The sequence below is a fragment of the Vespa mandarinia genome, chromosome 20 (genome assembly GCF_050613455.1).
Source record: "Vespa mandarinia isolate Hongniang chromosome 20, ASM5061345v1, whole genome shotgun sequence".
In the NCBI taxonomy this organism is placed as follows: Eukaryota; Metazoa; Arthropoda; class Insecta; order Hymenoptera; family Vespidae; genus Vespa; species Vespa mandarinia.
Genome location: NC_140829.1, coordinates 1,233,562 through 1,251,999, shown reverse-complemented (window position 1 = coordinate 1,251,999; position 18,438 = coordinate 1,233,562). Strand labels below are relative to the sequence as shown.

Genomic DNA, 18,438 nt, shown 5'->3' with positions numbered 1-18,438 from the left:
TGCGCGCACACATACACACACACATACATGTATGTATTCTATTTTTTTATAAATTAAATCCTTAGAAATAACGTTATAAAATAACTATTTATAAAAACAAATAGTTATTTTTTAAATTTATTCCATCAATATATTAAAAAATTACCATGCACGCATTATAAATTATTTGATTAGTTTTTTTTTCACTATTCGATTAGTTTATGTACACTATAAATCCAAACAAGAAAATAAACAGATAATTTGTAACCTAATTCACAACATACAAAAGACAAAATAATTACTTTGTTAATAAATTGAATATATTTATTACTTATTTAGTTATCTATTATGGTTAAAAAAAAAGTTGTTTATCTTCCATATGAAGTTAATCCACTAATAAAGGTAATGTAAAAAATTTCGTTCATTCAAATTTTATATAAGCTTTAGTTTGTTAGATGGACATTTTTAATTGTTGGAGTGGTTTGTGGATTTAAAAATCAGAAAAAATATTATATTTTGGAAACTGCATTGCGTGAAGAAGAAGAAAAATTACGATCTATAAGAGAACCAGAGCTTGCACGAGAAAAAGCAATTCGCGATGAACGTATAACATATTTTTTTAAATGATACATTATACAATGTTAATATTAAATATAAATATTTATCAAATTCTTATTTTCAGTCGAATTACAAGAGATGGAAAAATTATTTCTTAATTCATCTTTTACTGAAAAGGATCAAGAGAATCTTGTTAACCAAGAGTGAAATATTAAAAATAATAATAATAGCGAGAAAACAGTAAATATTAGTGATCAATTAAATCTGTCATTATATAATTCAAGAAATAAGGTTACAAATAGATTATGTTTATATTAATAGATTTGCACAACTCTTTGTAACAGGTAATTAATAAATCTCTCTTTTTTCTTAAAAAATATTATTTTATCATAACACGTATTATCTGTCATTGGTATATACAATTTTGCTTCTTTTTATTATTTACATTTTTAATAGTATAGAACTTTCTTGCAAACAACAACACCCACAGCCTGCTGGGCAAACTGTTTCATTAACAAACCAGGCTGCTAAGTGTTGAGTATGTCCACCATGACCACAAAGAATGCAGAAGTTGCTTGGTCCTAGAAATATATATTGTATTAATATAAAATGATTGGAAATTTATGAAATAATTTTTTATTATATTATAACAATCATACACAAACCTCTAACTGAAATATGACAGACTACACATTCAAATGTTAATCGTTTACAGTTTAAGCATTGAGGACCTCTACAAACTTTACCACAGATTTGACATTCACTTTGGAATTCAACACCTTTATGTATATCAATTGGCATTATGCTTACATGCTTCAGCACTTGTGCTCTTGCATCTAACAATTGCCATCTATGTAGTACCTCCGCATATGCTTTTTTGTATCCATTATAAAGTGCTGTATATTTTTCATCAAGTACTCTGTTTATAGATACAGACTGTATCTTACTTTAAATTTTATAACAATGTTTATAAAGATTAAATTCTTTATACTTACTTAATATTTTTAACAGAATCTCCAAATGTATCTTGTATAATTTTTAAATCATCTAGAGATTCAGACCATGAATTGGACCTATGTGGTTTTAAATTTGGAAAATTACATCCTTCTAATGTTGTATCTGCTAGATGAATTGTATGATATGGGGAACCACCAGGCTAAAACATGTGTTTTATTAATATATTACTTGTGTTGTAGCAAAATATTTTATATCGAACTGTGTTATGTAAAAATGTTATAATAAAAAATAATGAATAACTGTTAACTATATATATCCGTGTTTATTAAGAATACAATTCTTTATCTATATTCTTAATATATTCAATACATTTTTACTATTTATATGTGAAATTAATGCATATGTATGTAAAATATTTTTGATATTTGAATTTGAAGTGTTATGTAAACACTTAAAAAGAATAAAATCAGCTTTTTTGACACTTCTACTTCAATAATATTGATAAGAGTTAAGGAACAGTATCTTTATGACAAAGCAATCTAAGAACCAATATATTTGAAAAACACACTTTAGAACAGTATTTAAAAGAAATACATTACCTTCAACCACCACTATTAGAAGTATTCGCAGAAAGCCTCTATAACAAAGATAATATTGTATCAGTTCTTAGATTACTTATAGTGCGAGCACATCTGTACATGTACATTATAGTACAAAAGAATAAAATATTAAAACATAAATTGCTAGCAATATATAATGAATCTTTTATAATTACATATGGTTCTTAAAATCCTTAGTCATTATACAATAAAGGAAAAAATGAAATTTTGAACTGCATTCATACGATTTCATTATACATTATCGTAAATATAATATATAATTTAGTAATTTATTTATAGAATAACGTAGAAGTGTCAGATTTAATTCGAAATTCTATCTTTAACTATGATTTTGTTTGAATTGTCAGAAAAAATAACAGATAAAATAATTATTACTATTTTATCATTATATTTTTCTTGTCAAATATATGACTGTCTTATCATTTGTGCATATACACAATCATTAGCTAAATATCTTAAAATAATTTTATAAGTTATTGCTTTTACAAATAGTGAGATCACTTACACTAACATTAACAGATTTGCTAACTATTCGTGTTTGCGTAGCATCTACATTTTCAGATCGATAACTAAATGCACAGCTCAACATACCAGCCATTTGTATGTCAGATTGATTAGCATAATGTTGAATTCTGAAGAACAAACATACGTAGAATATACTTTTTGTTGTATTACAAATACATTCTTTACAATACAATACTTACAAAGAATGAATTAAATTTTGTCCGAACGGATGTAAAGCCCATGGAGCAAGATCATTATCTGATGTTTGAAATAAGTTTTGTCCTTTATTGGAAGAAGATTGTGATATAACAAGTGCAGCTAAACACCAAGCTTGTACCAAATCAGCTCTTTCCAATGTAGCAGCAACATTTGCATTATACTGACACATAGCTGGAATATCTGTAATGTTAATACTACAACAAAAAATAAATTTCAAAAAAACATCACAAAGTCATTGACAAGTAATGTATGAAAAAACATTATGATAATTATAATATAATGATTATTATATATTATAATAATGCTATATTAATAAAATATTACATTTTGTATTATACTTACATATATTTTTCTGCAAGTTCTTTACTAACAAAAAATAGAGACGAAGCTTCGTAAATTGTAACCAATGAACGATAATTTTTACAACATGGCCTGTCGTGTATTCTATTTGTACTATGTAAATTACGTCTTATGTTTTTCTATTAACATAAATTTTATTGTTATGCTAATTTAAAGATAATATATAATAACTGTAGTAAAAAATATTAACTTACACGATCTTGAAAATAGAAAGAACTGATTGATATACCATCATTAGATGGCACATAAGTATTTGGATACATATTCATAAAATGTTCTCCATTATTAATTCCACTTCCTAAAGCAGATAGTGCTCTAGGTGTTATACTTTCTGGTTTTATTGAAGATCTTCTTTGATATGAAGAACGACCAAAACATACAAGTATACCTGGAGAAATATTAGTATTATAAATGATCTTAGAACATTATTGAATGTTTACAACATGCCTACAAACCTACACAACAAAATTTGGCACCGGATGTTCGAGGAAATGGTATATATGCATCTTGATAAGTAGTACACATATTAGAGGAATTTAAAAAGTTTGCATTATCCTGTATATAATAATCTAGATGATTGGTTTCATTTTCATCTTTTTTACATATCTATAAATAATATAAAGAATATAAAATAATGTAGTTAAAATATTAGAATACAAAATAATATCATAATTTATTTACTTGTTCTAACGTTATAATCAATTGTCTAAGACATGGTTCCAAACAGGAACGGTTTTTTCTGACGCGTTGTTGAGCAGTCTGTTTCAAAACTTTTAATAATTTTGCCATTGTTGCATTATCAATGCTTGTTCCAGGACAAAATTGGAATGTAGGTTGTGCATTGTATGGATAGTTTCTAGGGAAATTTACTTTAAGTACTACGTTATAATTAGTATTACATGCTGTAACAGTACAGCTTCGTTCATTTGCATCCATTGCATTTACCTAAATAGTTTTATAATGTTTACAAAGATAATAATAGACAACATCTATTATGTTAATTTTAAACTATATTACCTCTATATTTGGTATATTCATGTTTATTAAGGAAAATTCTTGTTGTAATGTCTTGGGTTGTGTAGGTGATGATATATCTTTTGTATTTTCAGAAAATGTACTTAATTCCGTACTCGATGTAGAATCATCAATTTTTGTTTCTATATAATTTGTTTCCTGATTATTCTGCGCATCATTTATTTGAAGTTGTTGAACGGATTGCAAAGAACCTATAATATTATTTAAATAAACTTTGTTATATCTTAACAAATGAATAATGAATTTGAACAAATTGAATAAATATATAATTAATTTATACGTACTTAATGCATTATCTTTTCCATATTGGGAAAAAACGGAGGCGTTATCGTCACTGTCATGTCCACATAACTAAAACATTATACTACAGATTTCTTGTTCATTTCATGAATATTCCATTACTACAGTGTTTTATAATTATCTTACCTTTTTTAAAAAAGGATCAATTTTAAATATCCTTAAGCATTGATCCTTTGACCACGTAATTAATTCATAGTCAGTGTTCTCTGTGTACAGTTTAATTGATAGAGGGAGAAAGATTTCCTTAATTACTAACATTGTTTAAAATACTATATAATACCTAATTTTTTATGTCGCCATTGGAACTCTAAGACAACATCGGTATGTCCTACGAAAGTATATATAGGTGCGCTAAGATTTGATGTATTCCATAATAAAAGACTATTCTCTCCTCGTCTTAACTGTGGTACTACTATCGTTACTAATCCTTCTCCAAAAGGCTAGAAAATCAATGTTTTAATATATTAAATATAAAATTGTATGCATTTTATATATTATTATAAAATGTTTATAATTATGACTCTTTTCTATTTCTAGATAAAATATTTTACATATTTAATTTGCTTATTTAATGCTGTAGATTTGACGTCAAAAGATAAAATGAGATATCATCTCATAAAAAAATGTAAAAGTAAAACGTGAACATAAAATAATATATATTTAAGTTTACTTACTGTATATCGTGCTCTCCATACAGGAGAATTTGTTGTTAAGATATTTTCTGCTTTTTTTGGATTCCCAATATCAAAAATTTTAACTGTACAATCTTGACTAGATGTTGCTAATTGAGTTTGACTAAATGGACACCAATCTAAACCATGTATCTAAAGTATTATAAGATTTTATTAATTATAGAAGAAACTAGTGTGTAGAAATACTAAAAATAGCAACCTTTGTTAAATGAGCTGCTATATATTGAACAGGACTATTTCCTTTACGTTGATCCCATATTTTAATATCTCCATCATGAGTAGTAGCCAACGTATGTGGCGATAAACCATTCCAACGTACTTGTGAAGATCCCGCTATATTAAAAATATTTATAAAATACAACAATTATATATTTCATTCTAAAAGCATATATTATTTATTTTGCTTTACCAACTGCTGATAAAGATAAACAAGGTCTTCGTTGATCTCTTATGTCCCAAATATGAATAAAAGTATCAATACTACAAGAAGCTATAATGTCAGGTTCTTTTGGATGCCAATTTATATCATTAACTACACGGGTATGTGCTTTAAGACTATAGATAGTTTGTAGCTCATATCCACTACTTACTGTAAGGCTTAATATTTCTATACGAGTATTACTCTGAAAAAACAAATATTAATTTAAAAAAATAAATGAAATTATTTAATAATGGTGAATCCATTAAATATAACTTCTTACTGATATTGCACATAAGTGACAATTTAATGGTGTGGGATTCCATTCTGCAGAACCTACTTCATATTTACTTTGTCGTTGAAATTTTCGTAAAGTTTCCTTGCATTCATCCAATTGTTTTATGGCAAAATATCTACGACTGTAGAACATACGAGCTTAATAATAAGTTTATAATAATAAGTAAATAAATTAATAAATATATGTATACCCAGCTAGTAAAACATAATTCCCGGTTGCATCTATGGCCATAGTATTAGCCTGAAATCAATAACAAATATAAGAATTATGTTTCATTATTGAATTGTATTTATTTTTTAAAAATAAGTTATATGACGTTCTATGTACCTGTAAGTCACGGTGCTCCGTAACCACATAATCATTGCTCCAACGTTTTGACATTTTACAAATGAATACAAATGCTTGTCAACATTCTGTAATAAGGTTAGACAAATTTGTAATACAACAGATTGTACATATGTAGAAAGAAACTTATTCCACGGATCTAGTTATATTTAAATTATTAAATTGTGGAAAACCAAGTTAATAAAAGAAAATAAAAGTTTCAATTCATTTTTTGCTTGTTGCATAAGATTCAAAATATAAATGCAATTAAAGTGAAAATCAGAATCTATATACGTAGGTATAATCTTGAAAGCACTTCCATAGATAATAGTTTAGTTTATTCTTTAGTATTAGATGGCAACCTTGTCTGTTTCGTTTTTGGTGTCTCAACATTGACATTACCAGATTGGTAAGTGTACATTGTTCAATCGTGACCAATCCTGTTGTTGAATGAAACGATAAGAGTTTTCAATTATGAAAACGAAGACGAGAATTCGGTTCAATTCCCTTGGTATGTGTGTTATGTATAAGAAAATATATATGTTTAAAAAACAAATTTTTTTGTAAACTACTTTCTTCAATTTAATTTGTTTCTACCTATGTTAAGAGAAAGTCGTTTTTATTTCTTGTTCCTCTATTATTTAATTTATTAAAAAAATATATTTCTGTAAATAGTAAAAAGAGTAACTTTTTGCTTTTTCCGCGAAATTTATTTTCAATTGTTGCACTAATCGCCATATGTTTGTTGCGTGTGCTGTGTATTCCATGGTAAATATATTGAACTCTATAAGATAAAGAAATAAAGGTTAGGTAATCATTTTCTATTTCTTATTTAATAAAATGTAATTGATGATGATATTTTATGTTTTTATTATCATACAATCCATCTTATATATCGATGCATTTGATTTAATTATACCATCTATGTCATAAATTTAATTTTTTAGTGGAATTCGTTCTTTTGAATTCGATTAAAGCAATCTGCAGCGTACATAAAATTTAGTTATTTATATAAAATGTAAATATTTTAAAGGCATTTAGTAACTTTTTAACATATTCTATATAACTCTCTCTCCCTTTCTCTCTCTCTCTCTCTCTATATATATATACACACACACACAATATTACATTAAATATTAAATGTGTAAATACGATTATTATATAAGTGAATATAATGATGTATTTTTAATTTCCTGATACGCAAAAAAGAAAAAGAAGAAAGGTTTCTGATATGTAATAAAACATTTAATAAGTTTCTTTAATTTTAATATATAATACACCCCGCGATAAAAAAATAGTATACTCCTAAATATTGCTATTTTTAGATGTGATAAAACTTGATCTTTTCCTTATATATATATTTTAATAGAATTCCAAAGTTGTTTTTATTGGAAGAGTTAAATTAAAACGTAAACAAAAGCAGTCACCAATGTGATAAAATGATGACATAGCCTCGAAATTCTTTTTCTGTTGTTATTAAATCGTCCGACCGTATACTGTATTATTGTGTGTGTTTGTTGTCGTTTTTTTTTATTAACATTTTACTGTGGGTAGAGGAAAATTTTTATCTGACGTCGAAATAAAAACGGTTTTGGTACTACATAAAGAGAACCATTTCGTTTCAAAAATTACACGCATTATATATTGAAGCAGAAAAGTAGTGTATAATTTATTAAAAAATCCACAAGCATACGTAAAAAAAAAAGAGTTTTGATCGACCGAAAACAGTAAACAATCGTGAAAAACGTGTGATTTTAAAAGATGCTTCAAATTTTGAATAAATAAGTATTCTAAGGTGATCAACGAGATCATCAGATCTTAAAATAATTAAAAATTATTGGACACAACTTGCAAGAAATGTTTATGAAGATGGAAGACAATTTCAATGTTTTGCAGATTTAAAAATGTGCATTAAATAAAAATGGATAAAAGTACAACCAAAATATATTAAAAAAACTATTTAAGTGTTCCTGAAGTTCATATTTGAAGTGTTCTAAAGTACATTTCGAAAGTGTACTTCCGAAATGTATATTGGCTATTTTAACAAATAAAGAAGAACATAGAAAGTATTAAAAATTGTTATATATTTTATTATATTATTTTAAGTATTTAAATCACATTTTTTTGTTTAGATGACATCATTTTGTCGCACTGTTTTTTTGTATATTTTTTGTTACAATAACAAAAAAACTTTTTTTAGTCTTTTTGTTTGTTTGTAATATCATGTATTTTATAATAAAAATGTATACGTATCAAGAGTATATTTGTTACATTTAAGTGATGAAAACATTGAATTTGTGAGGTGTGCCATTTTTTATCGTGAAGTATATGTGTATACACATTTATATATTACAATGTACCAATTATAAACAGAACCATACAAACACAATATGTTCTTTTTACTTTGTTGAAAGGTTTGTTAAAATCATGCAAATAAGATATATATCTTTTATTATACACACTTAATACATTACTTAAAATTATATCAGTATGTCTGTACTTCACGTGTTCAAGAAAAAAAGACCAAAAAGTATAACAAGAATGATGGTTTTCCCATGAAATATATAAGGGTATTGATTATTTTCGATTAAATGCAAATTCTGACATATTTCAAATTATGACAATTATTTATTATTTATTTTCTTTTCTAATTCTTCTATATTTCTATCTGTAACAAAATCCTTATATCATCCATAAAACATATTGTAGTTGCTGCTGTTAAAGTTTCTACTATAAAGAATCCATCAAACATTACATTCCATATGCCTAATCCTTTAATAAATCTCTGTAAAACATTTTCAATTATATCCTGTTCTTTATCTTCTCCTTTAGTTCGTATTAGGAACTATCTATTATTAAAATAAATCTCTGGCTTCTTGATTATATGGTTAGTTAATTCATTCGTATTTTTTACATTATCTATAATATTCTTCCATTCATTTGAATCAAAAGCATTTTTTATGTCTAGTGTAATAAGTATAACACGCATTATTTCTTTTATTGGCCTTTCATAGACCCGTTTTATTGTTTCTGTCACAATCCTTAAGGCATCCATCGATGACCTTCCTCCTTTATAATTACATTGTATTTTGGAAAATGCATTGCTTTTTGATCAAAGGCATTAATCTGCTAAGAATAAGTTTTCCACAGGGGTGAACAAGAGCTATATATAGGGATTTGTAAGAAAGTGCTTTCAAAGGATCTATAGGAAACAAAACTAGAAATTGTTTTTTTGAGGTATCCAGAAGGCTCCACAATACCAAAAAATATTGTATATTACATACAATACTTCTGGGTATTTTCCTATCATAGTTTTTAAAGCTTCATCAGGGATACCATCAGATTCTATCACTTTGCATATCTTGCAAATCTCTACATCCACTGTGTACAGTTCATTCTCCTCAAAATTCTTATCTTCTATTCAGATGGATCTTTTTTTCTGTGAAAAAAGCTCATTTGCAATCTCAATGAGCTATTTTTCTGTATCTTGAATATCATACTTTAATGCTCCAAAATGTCTTATTATTTTATATGGCTGATTGCAAGAATTATTATCCATCTCATTGCTTGCCTTTTTCTAGTTGCTATTTTTGTCAATCTTCATGCCACTTAAAAAATTTTTCTTTGCTTCCTAATATGCTTTTATCAGAATAGCTCTTTGCTTTAAATTTTTACATCTCTGTATCTTCCTTCTATTGGCTATACATATTTTTTTCCTTAATTTCCTTATATCTTCAGTCCACCAAAATAATTGTTTCCTGATATTTCTTATTTGACTGCTCTTTTATTTAATGATATTATTATATTAATGTAAACTACACGTAGTACGTTTAAAATTCAAACAATGTTAACCATCTCTATCTTAGTAAATACCACAAAAAGCCTTCAGATCTTAACAACATTTGTTGACGCTATAGCTTTCTATCACAAATCTTTAGTTTCCTCAAAACAATCCATTGCAATTACAAATGTATGTATTACAAATGCATTCGTAAAAATGATCGATCATAAAAATAAATATCTTAAGATTCAATTTATTATAAATTTAAATAATAGACTGTACTATAAATAAATCAAATAAAGATTATCGAGTTTTAATTTTTTGAATATGGTATATCTAACTGTGTACTATTGAAGGATGTACGAAATATCGAATGATAATACGAATATAGCAATTAGCAGATATCTTTCTCTCTCATTACTATATTTTATTATCTCTCATTACTATATTAAATGTGACTAGATGTTGATATATTTTTTTACAAAATGAATATTTTTTATTTCAATAAAACTATAAAAGTTTAATTTCTAAATACAGACAGTTTTCAATACTGTCTTAAAACATTAAATTTATTCAATTTACATTTACATATTCATTTAATATATGAAATTTCACAATGCATATAACTTTTCTTATGATTTTACTCAAAAGAATACAAATTTAAGTACAGGCAATCAACATACACGAAGTAATAGATTATACAATATAATATTCTATTTATTTTATGTACAATAAAATATATGTGTAAAAATGTCTTTTGGCATTTTACATGCATTGTGTCATTTTACTATTAGAACACAAGTATATGATACTAAAGTGAAACTTCCATTATTTACATTTTTTGTGGAATTATATATATATTTATTAGATATTTTTGTGGAATATATATACATATAAATATATAAATATATAAATATATAAATATATATATATATTCCACATATACACGTATGAATTATATAACAGCTGAAATGAAAATTAATGCAAAAATTTTGTGCATTTTTATGAAACATAAAAATAAAATTGCTAAAAATTCATAGCTGTGTTTTTTATACTGCATTGTGCTTTGCATAAATTTTATGAATGAAGAAATCATATAAATGCAGTAAAACAAATCTATATTATCATTTTATGAATATTTTTATAATCAACTACTCTTTAATTAGCCTTGAGATGGTATGCTTCTTTATATTATATACTACATACAATTTACTATACACACTTATGTACATTTAAGACACATAATTATTACAATTAAATCATAATTTTTACATTGCCATATATTGTATAATTAATTAAATTTTTAAGATTTGATAAATGATTTCAAAATTTAGTACATACTTTGGAAGTAATATTTTTACTTTTAACATTAATGCCTATAAAATTAATTGCATTTATGCAGATTCATTGTGATCACATGTTTTGTTTGAACATCAAATATCATCGTTTCTGGCTCTCAAATGTAATTTGATAAGATATAACACAAATACTGTAATATACAGATGAAAGATACTATTAGTATACTTAAATCTTTGTTTTTAACATTAAATAATAATATTTAACAATTAGACTTTTCAATTTAGTATTTTTATCGAAAATATAATAAATGGAAAAAATGTGTTATAATATTCATTAGATTGTCAATTTACGAAATATTTTCTTATTTCCATATTGTAATTAGTATTGGAAAACATGGCACCTATTTAAAGTAGAAAGTACTAATGTTAGGGCAATAACAAACATTAATATTCTCTGGAGTAATAGAAAATACAATATTCATATACTATAAAGTGCAAGAAAACTATACTCTAATTATATAATATATAAAATGTACATCTGTTAGAGCCTTTACTTCATATCCTTCCCAAAATCACATTAGTCTAATTTCCTATGTATATACGCTATATTCTCTAATAAAACGCGTATAGACATGCATCTTAACAATATATTTTTTCCTTTCCCCATACTCTCATTTCACAATACATTACATATTCATTCTAAGCACCAGTTTTTTTATAATTTGAGAGTTTTTATAGATCCAGAATATCACTGAATTGTAATTTGTTCACTGAGTTCTTTTATTATATAATTATAGTTTATCATTATATAATACATTTGGTAAATATAAAAACTTCGAAACTCATTGCACCTAAATTGTTTGCAAAAATATTAGGTGCATTATCAATAAGCTTTGTGTAAGTAGAAGATGATTTTCTTTGTTACAATAATTATAATTGCCTAAATATGGAAAATCATTATTATAATTCATCATCGATATGTTTTATTTTATATTTCTTGTCATCATTTTCCCTACTTTTAAAATTGATAGTATAGTCTTCCTTATATTTTAAATCACTTTCTTCTTTTAGGTTATATTTTGTATTAGATAATCTTGCCTTTTGATGAAATTCTGTAAAAAATTTCGATTTTTCTTCATTGGATGCCCATATTGGTTTTTTAAATTCTTCTAATAGATCTGTAGATATGACATTATTATTACTATTTTTTTTGGTGTTTTGTTTGTTAGTTAATTTATTCTTATTATTATTTTTAATTTTATCATCAATTCCTTCTTGAATTTCTTGTAATATTTTTTGAATTTCATCTTGTGATACAGATTCTGTGACATAAGATTTCATTGTACCTTTAGAAATAGGAAATAAAAGATTACCATCATTAAATGAAGATTTCTTATATGAAGTTTCTGTCGAACTTTCTTTATTTTTAATTGTCTTATCTATAGCATCTACATTTTTCTGTTGTGTTATGTCTAAAGATACTAATTCTTTTTCTTCTATATTTTCAATTTTATTTTTCACACTCTCATTTTTGTTTTGTTTTAAAACATCAGATTGTATTGACAATTTATCTGATTCAGTAGTAATAATTTTATTTTCATTATTTTTAACCTCTATATAATTAGAAATATTAGATTCATCTTCATACTTTTGTAAAGTGTTTTGTTCAGTATTTTTGTTAACTTTCTCTATCTCTGTCCATATAAAATTTTCAAAGTTTTCATATTTTTTATCATAATCTTTATTTTCATCCAACAATTTAAATAGATCCTTTGTATTAATTTCAGGATTACTTTCATTATTATCATTTGTGAAATCTACCTCTTGTATTAATGCAACATATGCACGTTGCAGTTTTAAAAATTCGGGATCTTTATTACCACCAAATTTTTCTAAATTTTTTTGCCAATCATCCATTAATATTTCTTGGTATATATTTTTCACAATTTTACCAATATGATCTAGAAGATCTAAATGTTGTTTAATAATTTTATCATCTCCATCAAATATTTCTCGTAATAAATGCCGTAAAACAATGTATTCATTAATTTGTCGTATATCAAATCTTGAAATCTTTATAAATGGAGTTAAACCTGGCATTGTGGACCTTATTTCTTTGAGTTTTGTTGAAATCTCTTTCAAATATAAGACAGTAAGATCCATTTTTGTAAGTAAATGTTGTTTTAATATTTTTTGTTTATTAGAATCCATAAGTTGACCAATGGATAAAGCACTCGATGGATTTGGTGCAACTTCACTTAATTCTTTTAAGAACCATAAAACTTTTTGTTTCAAACTTGCTGCACTGAATATATTTGTATCCACACCTTGCTCTGTCATTATCCAGTTGTAATAACTTGTCAATAGGAAAGTCCTAATATATAATCCAGTTTTTTGGCCAGATCCAATGTACATTTGGTTTACAAATACTTCTTTCAATTGTTGCCATTGTTTCTCCAGCGAAGTTGTTGCTTCTGAATTTTTTGTCATATGAATAAGTGGTACATTTGATTTAGCTGTAACCCTTATCTCTCCTCCAAGTGAATCTTTAATAATTTGTGCAGATAAATGACGAAATTCAATAGTGTCCTGTTGCTCATTCTCAGTATTAGAAATTATATCTTCTTGTAAATCATTGTTTACAAGACTCTGTTAAGATAAAAATGAAATTCCTTTTTAGTTTATTTACATAATATAAAATAAATATAATGCAGAGAAATCATTGTATGTAATGGCAGATTTATGCACATAAAGGAGAAGTGGAGACAATCGTCCGTCAGACGTGCCTCCGTAAGATAGAAGCCCCTACACTAGCATATAAATAAATTTATATTATATAATAAATTTAATTTAATATCTGGTGATCGGTATATAATTTTTATTTCTATATTTGCTACTATAATCGAATGTGAATAATGTATTTCTCACTTCATCATTTATATTAACATTGAACCGGAAAAATTTATATTTTGTATAATTGATTTATTCTAATCAGGTTCCTAAAATTTGCAATACCTCGGGTTCCTTGAAGGCTAAATCCGCCAATGATTGTAAGATATTAAGACAAACCTGTGATGTGATTTGCTGAGTGAATAAAGATTTTAAAGAACCTTTCAATTGCTCAAACATTGATAAGTCAGTAGGTGCTTTTAGCTGAACTTCATCCTTTGAAAAAAAATTTCCTATCGATTTGAATAAATATTTATTATTATATATATATAAATTTTTTAATATTTATATTTTTTTAAATAAACTTTTTTACCAATGGTAATAGTAAGTTCACCTCCACCTGCACTAATAGCTTTAATCAATTCAGCAGCTTCTACACTAAAGAGAAACACAACAGGTATTGTCACATCATCTATTTCTTTCTCATCACCAGACATAGCAAATATTGGAGACGTTGCTGCACTAGTACCAGCTACATTGTCTAATACTATTCCTGCTATAGCACCGGCTTTTTGAATTCTTCGAGCCTGTATTAATTTGTTTAACAATATATATAACAATATATATAAATGTTATTTTATTACTCACGTAGTTATAGAAATCTTACCTTTTCCATGAACATGCAATCGCCACGATTCATGATTACTATTTTATTTATCAATTTGTCTGTATTAAGAAGATCTGTACAAGCTGCAAGAGGATATGTGAACACAACTTTCCCAGTAACTTTATTAAAACTATGTAATTCAGGACCAAAATGTGCTGGTCCAGCTAAAAGTGTAACTTTTTGTGGTGGATACGTTTTAGGTTTTATAAACGTAACTGCTTGTGGCTTAGTTTCTGTTTGCTGCGACTGAGTTATACTAAGTTCAACCATTTCTTGCATAAATAATAATCCTTCTTCAGAATCTTGTGGAGTTTTTGCCTTGAAAAAGTAATATTTTTATTATGAAATGAATATCATTTTAACTTATATAAAAAAGAAATTACATTAGAAAATGTATGCAATAGTTGCACTCTTCCATCTGCTAATGTTAAAGTTGTTATACCCATTTCACTCAACATTTTCAAATGCTCTATATTATTAGCCTGAAATGAAAATCCATATTTATTTATTTTGAAATAATAATACAATATAAAAACTGGATAAATTTACTTGAAATTGGGATGCACTTAATCTTCTTTTTATAGGACGTCTTGGACAAACATCTTCCACCATATTTCTTAATGGTTGTCTAACTGATGCTGGGAATAAATGTAAACTGTTGGGACATGTCCGATCAAATTCATCTACTTGAACAGAATCTCTTTCAAATTCCTAAAGATATTTTTAAAATGTAAGCAGTCCATATTGAATTAATGAAAAATATTTACTGATCACATTTATGACCTTTGTTGAAGACTTACGGAAGAAACATTTGTTCTTATTGAAGCTAACGTCAGTGGTAGTAAATGACCTTCAGTTGTAAAAATAAATTCATCCAAATCTAAGACTAAATCAGCTGGTTCCACAAATAACAGATATAGGTATTTAAGCGTCTCTGATAATACGAAACTGTCCATAGTATCGGCATGTTTATTAGTCCTAACATCCGATACAGCAGCATAACCACACGATACTCTAGCGTATGTTTGAAGACTCTTGAGTACTTTACGCCCAACTCCTAAATAGTAATGATCGCCTGTTGCACGGTATAGGAAATATGTTGATTCTAAAAATTCTGGTCTCAATGGATGATGTCCCCAATGTACCTAATTAAATTTGGTGGAAAATAAATCCCATTACAATGTTATAAATATAATAATTATACAAACATATGTCATAGAACAAATATATTTATTATCATATTATGTACCTGAAAATCAGTAGTAAAAGCTTCTGGTATAAAATTATGTCTTTGCATGACTTGATAAAGCATCTCGTGTGTTTCTACTGCAGGCTTAATGTCTCCTTTCAACACCTGCAAAAAGAAATGTGAAATAGATTGTGATATAAAATTGATAAAGATTTTATACATACTTGTAAACCAGGCCAAAAAGCTAGCAAAGCATCCATGAAATTTTTTGAATTCGTATTTGGTCTATGCATATGTACATCTAACAACATTGGACCTTGACTCACATATTTCATGATAGCTTGATAGTGTTTATTAAAACGTCCCAAGTATTTTTCATCTCCTATATAATAGTAAATTCTTACTATGGCTGATATCAATAAAAATATTGGTAAAAGAATATAAAATTTATACCTAATAAAATATAAGCCTTTAGGCAGTACTCATAGTAGGAGTCTATACCTGCTCCTACACCAGAATCTCTACGTACCCAGTCACCCGAATTTACATTCAATACCGAACCCATTAAATCAGTTCCTCTATGACGCATTCTCCATAATACATCCATTGCTTTTTGTGCTTTTTCCTATATAAAATATATGTAAGGAATTAATTATCTTGAGTTTTGAATATTTTGATAATGTCAGAGAAACTATACTTCAAAAATTGATTCTCCGGTTAATCTTGACAAGGCAGCCATTTCTAATATCATGCTACCTGCACAAGCAGTACATGTCTCTCTTGATACTTCTGTGGGAACTCCCTTCATGCCATATTTTAGATTAATCTAAATAAACAAGATTATATATTATTACACACTCACGTATAGAAATAACTTTTATAAAACAATATTAAGTAATCAAGTAAAAAGATACATTACTCTGCCATAAGGTATTCCAGTAGATGTATTGAATGCAGGTAAAAATCTGTATCCTAAATCTTTGGCTAGATCTAATAATTGGCCTCTATACCATGGCATTATGTCAGCTCTTTGTTGCAAATATTCAGCTAATATGTGACCACTTAAAAGACCTCTGTTAAGTATATATTAAAACATTGTTATTAAAATAATACTAACTATATGCGGATAGATAAAATAAACCTGATTCAGCTTAATTACCCAAGCATTCTGATGTTAGTCTCAAATAGAGACACTATTACGTCTGTATCAAAGCTAACATCTCTAGCAACAAGCTTTACTGCATTTTCAAATTCTTCCAAATCACCTAACACCTACAACATTAATACCTTAACTGTAAGCACATTCAATATCAATTTTATACTATCCTTATATTAATAATATTCTTACCACGAGTGTATCTAAGGTATCCACTAACGTAAGAGAAAAACTGTAAGCATATATAAAAAAAATTAATAAATAAACAAATTTATTTAAAAAAAAAACCTATTGTGTCACTTTTTATACTATAGATAATTCTTTTAAAAAAATATGAAATATAATAGATTTTAATATATTCTTACTTTCCTAATGTAGAATCAATATCACCCCTATTTGGCTCTGATCCTCTATATCGTCCCTTACAGCTTAATGGCATTAACTCATCTGCGGGATAGGCATTTTCCTATAATTTTTCCAAAAAATGATTCAGTACCATCCAATTGTTAAAAGATTATAATTAAGTATAGTATCATTTACCATATAAGCATTGTAAGCATGATAAAACATATCCCTTGCTTCGTCCCTAAAAATAATACAAAGTTATTAAAAATGATAAATAATAATTGAAGGTTTATTATACATACTTTAATGCTTCACGTTCTTCTTTACTCATATAATCCAGTTGATCATCATCGGATGTAGCCATTAATGCACGTATGCTACATCCGAACATCAACAATCCAAATAAGAGAGAATCACGAGCCATTCTTCATAAAAAAATATGTTCCTTTTTGTTTGTCAAGATGTCATATCTATGGTTAAGCATAACATTTTTCAAAAATATTTTAATTGATCCACTTCATCCAACAAAATTTTAATATTATTTAACACAATTTCAATAAAATATTACTATACAAATCTTTGCTCAGGATTTTTTTAATGCTTCTTCGTTGTATAATTTTTATACACACGAGCCATTGTTCGGTAAATTTAAAGATGTCACTAATGGAAGATAGTGTAACATATTTCTATCAATGTATAAAACAAGTAAAGAAAAAGGAGAGGAAGCACTGATGATCAATTTCTGCACACGTAGATCATAAACGTTTTTTGGTTATATCCCGAAAAATTTGATTTAAGAAAAATTCATCAAAAGTTGATTAAGGAATCTATATTACAAGCAGAATAATA

At 26.5% G+C, this 18,438-nt stretch overlaps 2 protein-coding genes and 1 long non-coding RNA gene across 10 annotated transcripts; 1 reads left to right on the top strand and 2 right to left on the bottom strand.

Annotated features, from left to right (window-relative positions):
* The first annotated feature begins 84 nt into the window (after window positions 1–84).
* LOC146872345 (uncharacterized) lies at window positions 85–1,307 on the top strand. The gene is made up of 4 exons (XR_014983351.1): window positions 85–381; window positions 427–583; window positions 662–881; window positions 994–1,307. It is a non-coding gene; the product is annotated as an uncharacterized LOC146872345 (long non-coding RNA).
* Wdr59 (WD repeat domain 59) lies at window positions 851–6,596 on the bottom strand. 6 transcript variants are annotated; one of them, XM_085663014.1, is made up of 19 exons: window positions 6,268–6,596; window positions 6,131–6,180; window positions 5,926–6,061; window positions 5,634–5,847; window positions 5,424–5,557; window positions 5,207–5,356; window positions 4,813–4,972; window positions 4,659–4,738; window positions 4,517–4,583; window positions 4,215–4,423; window positions 3,879–4,142; window positions 3,653–3,803; window positions 3,392–3,585; window positions 3,180–3,316; window positions 2,819–3,031; window positions 2,626–2,746; window positions 1,533–1,693; window positions 1,203–1,456; window positions 851–1,118 (listed from the first exon to the last, which is right to left on the bottom strand). In XM_085663014.1, the coding sequence occupies exons 1-19, from the start codon at window positions 6,319–6,321 to the stop codon at window positions 979–981; spliced, it is 2,889 nt and encodes a 962-aa protein (XP_085519140.1). In that variant the 5' UTR covers window positions 6,322–6,596; the 3' UTR covers window positions 851–978. The 6 variants fall into 6 exon arrangements, with proteins under 6 accessions (XP_085519140.1, XP_035734975.2, XP_035734981.2 ...); XM_035879082.2 differs by having other exon boundaries at window positions 853–1,118; window positions 2,620–2,746; XM_035879088.2 differs by having other exon boundaries at window positions 911–1,118; window positions 1,348–1,456; window positions 2,620–2,746.
* Window positions 6,597–11,014: 4,418 nt separating this feature from the next.
* Edem2 (ER degradation enhancer, mannosidase alpha-like 2) lies at window positions 11,015–18,033 on the bottom strand. 3 transcript variants are annotated; one of them, XM_035879072.2, is made up of 17 exons: window positions 17,892–18,033; window positions 17,785–17,830; window positions 17,610–17,710; window positions 17,437–17,476; window positions 17,248–17,360; window positions 17,008–17,161; window positions 16,786–16,914; window positions 16,542–16,713; window positions 16,313–16,470; window positions 16,149–16,253; window positions 15,700–16,044; window positions 15,449–15,610; window positions 15,283–15,381; window positions 14,900–15,217; window positions 14,627–14,819; window positions 14,413–14,525; window positions 11,015–13,992 (listed from the first exon to the last, which is right to left on the bottom strand). In XM_035879072.2, exons 1-17 carry the CDS (start codon window positions 18,011–18,013, stop codon window positions 12,304–12,306), a joined length of 4,059 nt encoding a protein of 1,352 aa, XP_035734965.2. In that variant the 5' UTR covers window positions 18,014–18,033; the 3' UTR covers window positions 11,015–12,303. The 3 variants fall into 3 exon arrangements, with proteins under 3 accessions (XP_035734965.2, XP_035734966.2, XP_035734962.2); XM_035879073.2 differs by having other exon boundaries at window positions 14,633–14,819; XM_035879069.2 differs by having other exon boundaries at window positions 11,016–13,992; window positions 14,606–14,819.
* Window positions 18,034–18,438: the final 405 nt, after the last annotated feature.

Excerpts from the sequence above, each read along its gene's own strand:
- Wdr59 (XM_035879082.2), bottom strand. The coding sequence starts at position 6,321 with ATGTCAAAACGTTGGAGCAATGATTATGTGGTTACGGAGCACCGTGAC. Across the intron at positions 4,143-4,214 it reads TGAATATACCAAATATAGAG|GTAAATGCAATGGATGCAAA; the intron begins GTAATATAGTTT and ends AAAACTATTTAG. Across the intron at positions 2,747-2,818 it reads CAAAATTTAATTCATTCTTT|AATTCAACATTATGCTAATC; the intron begins GTAAGTATTGTA and ends TTTGTTCTTCAG.
- Edem2 (XM_035879069.2), bottom strand. The coding sequence starts at position 18,013 with ATGGCTCGTGATTCTCTCTTATTTGGATTGTTGATGTTCGGATGTAGC. Across the intron at positions 17,711-17,784 it reads ATGCTTACAATGCTTATATG|GAAAATGCCTATCCCGCAGA; the intron begins GTAAATGATACT and ends GAAAAATTATAG. Across the intron at positions 16,471-16,541 it reads AAAGGCTTATATTTTATTAG|GAGATGAAAAATACTTGGGA; the intron begins GTATAAATTTTA and ends ACTATTATATAG.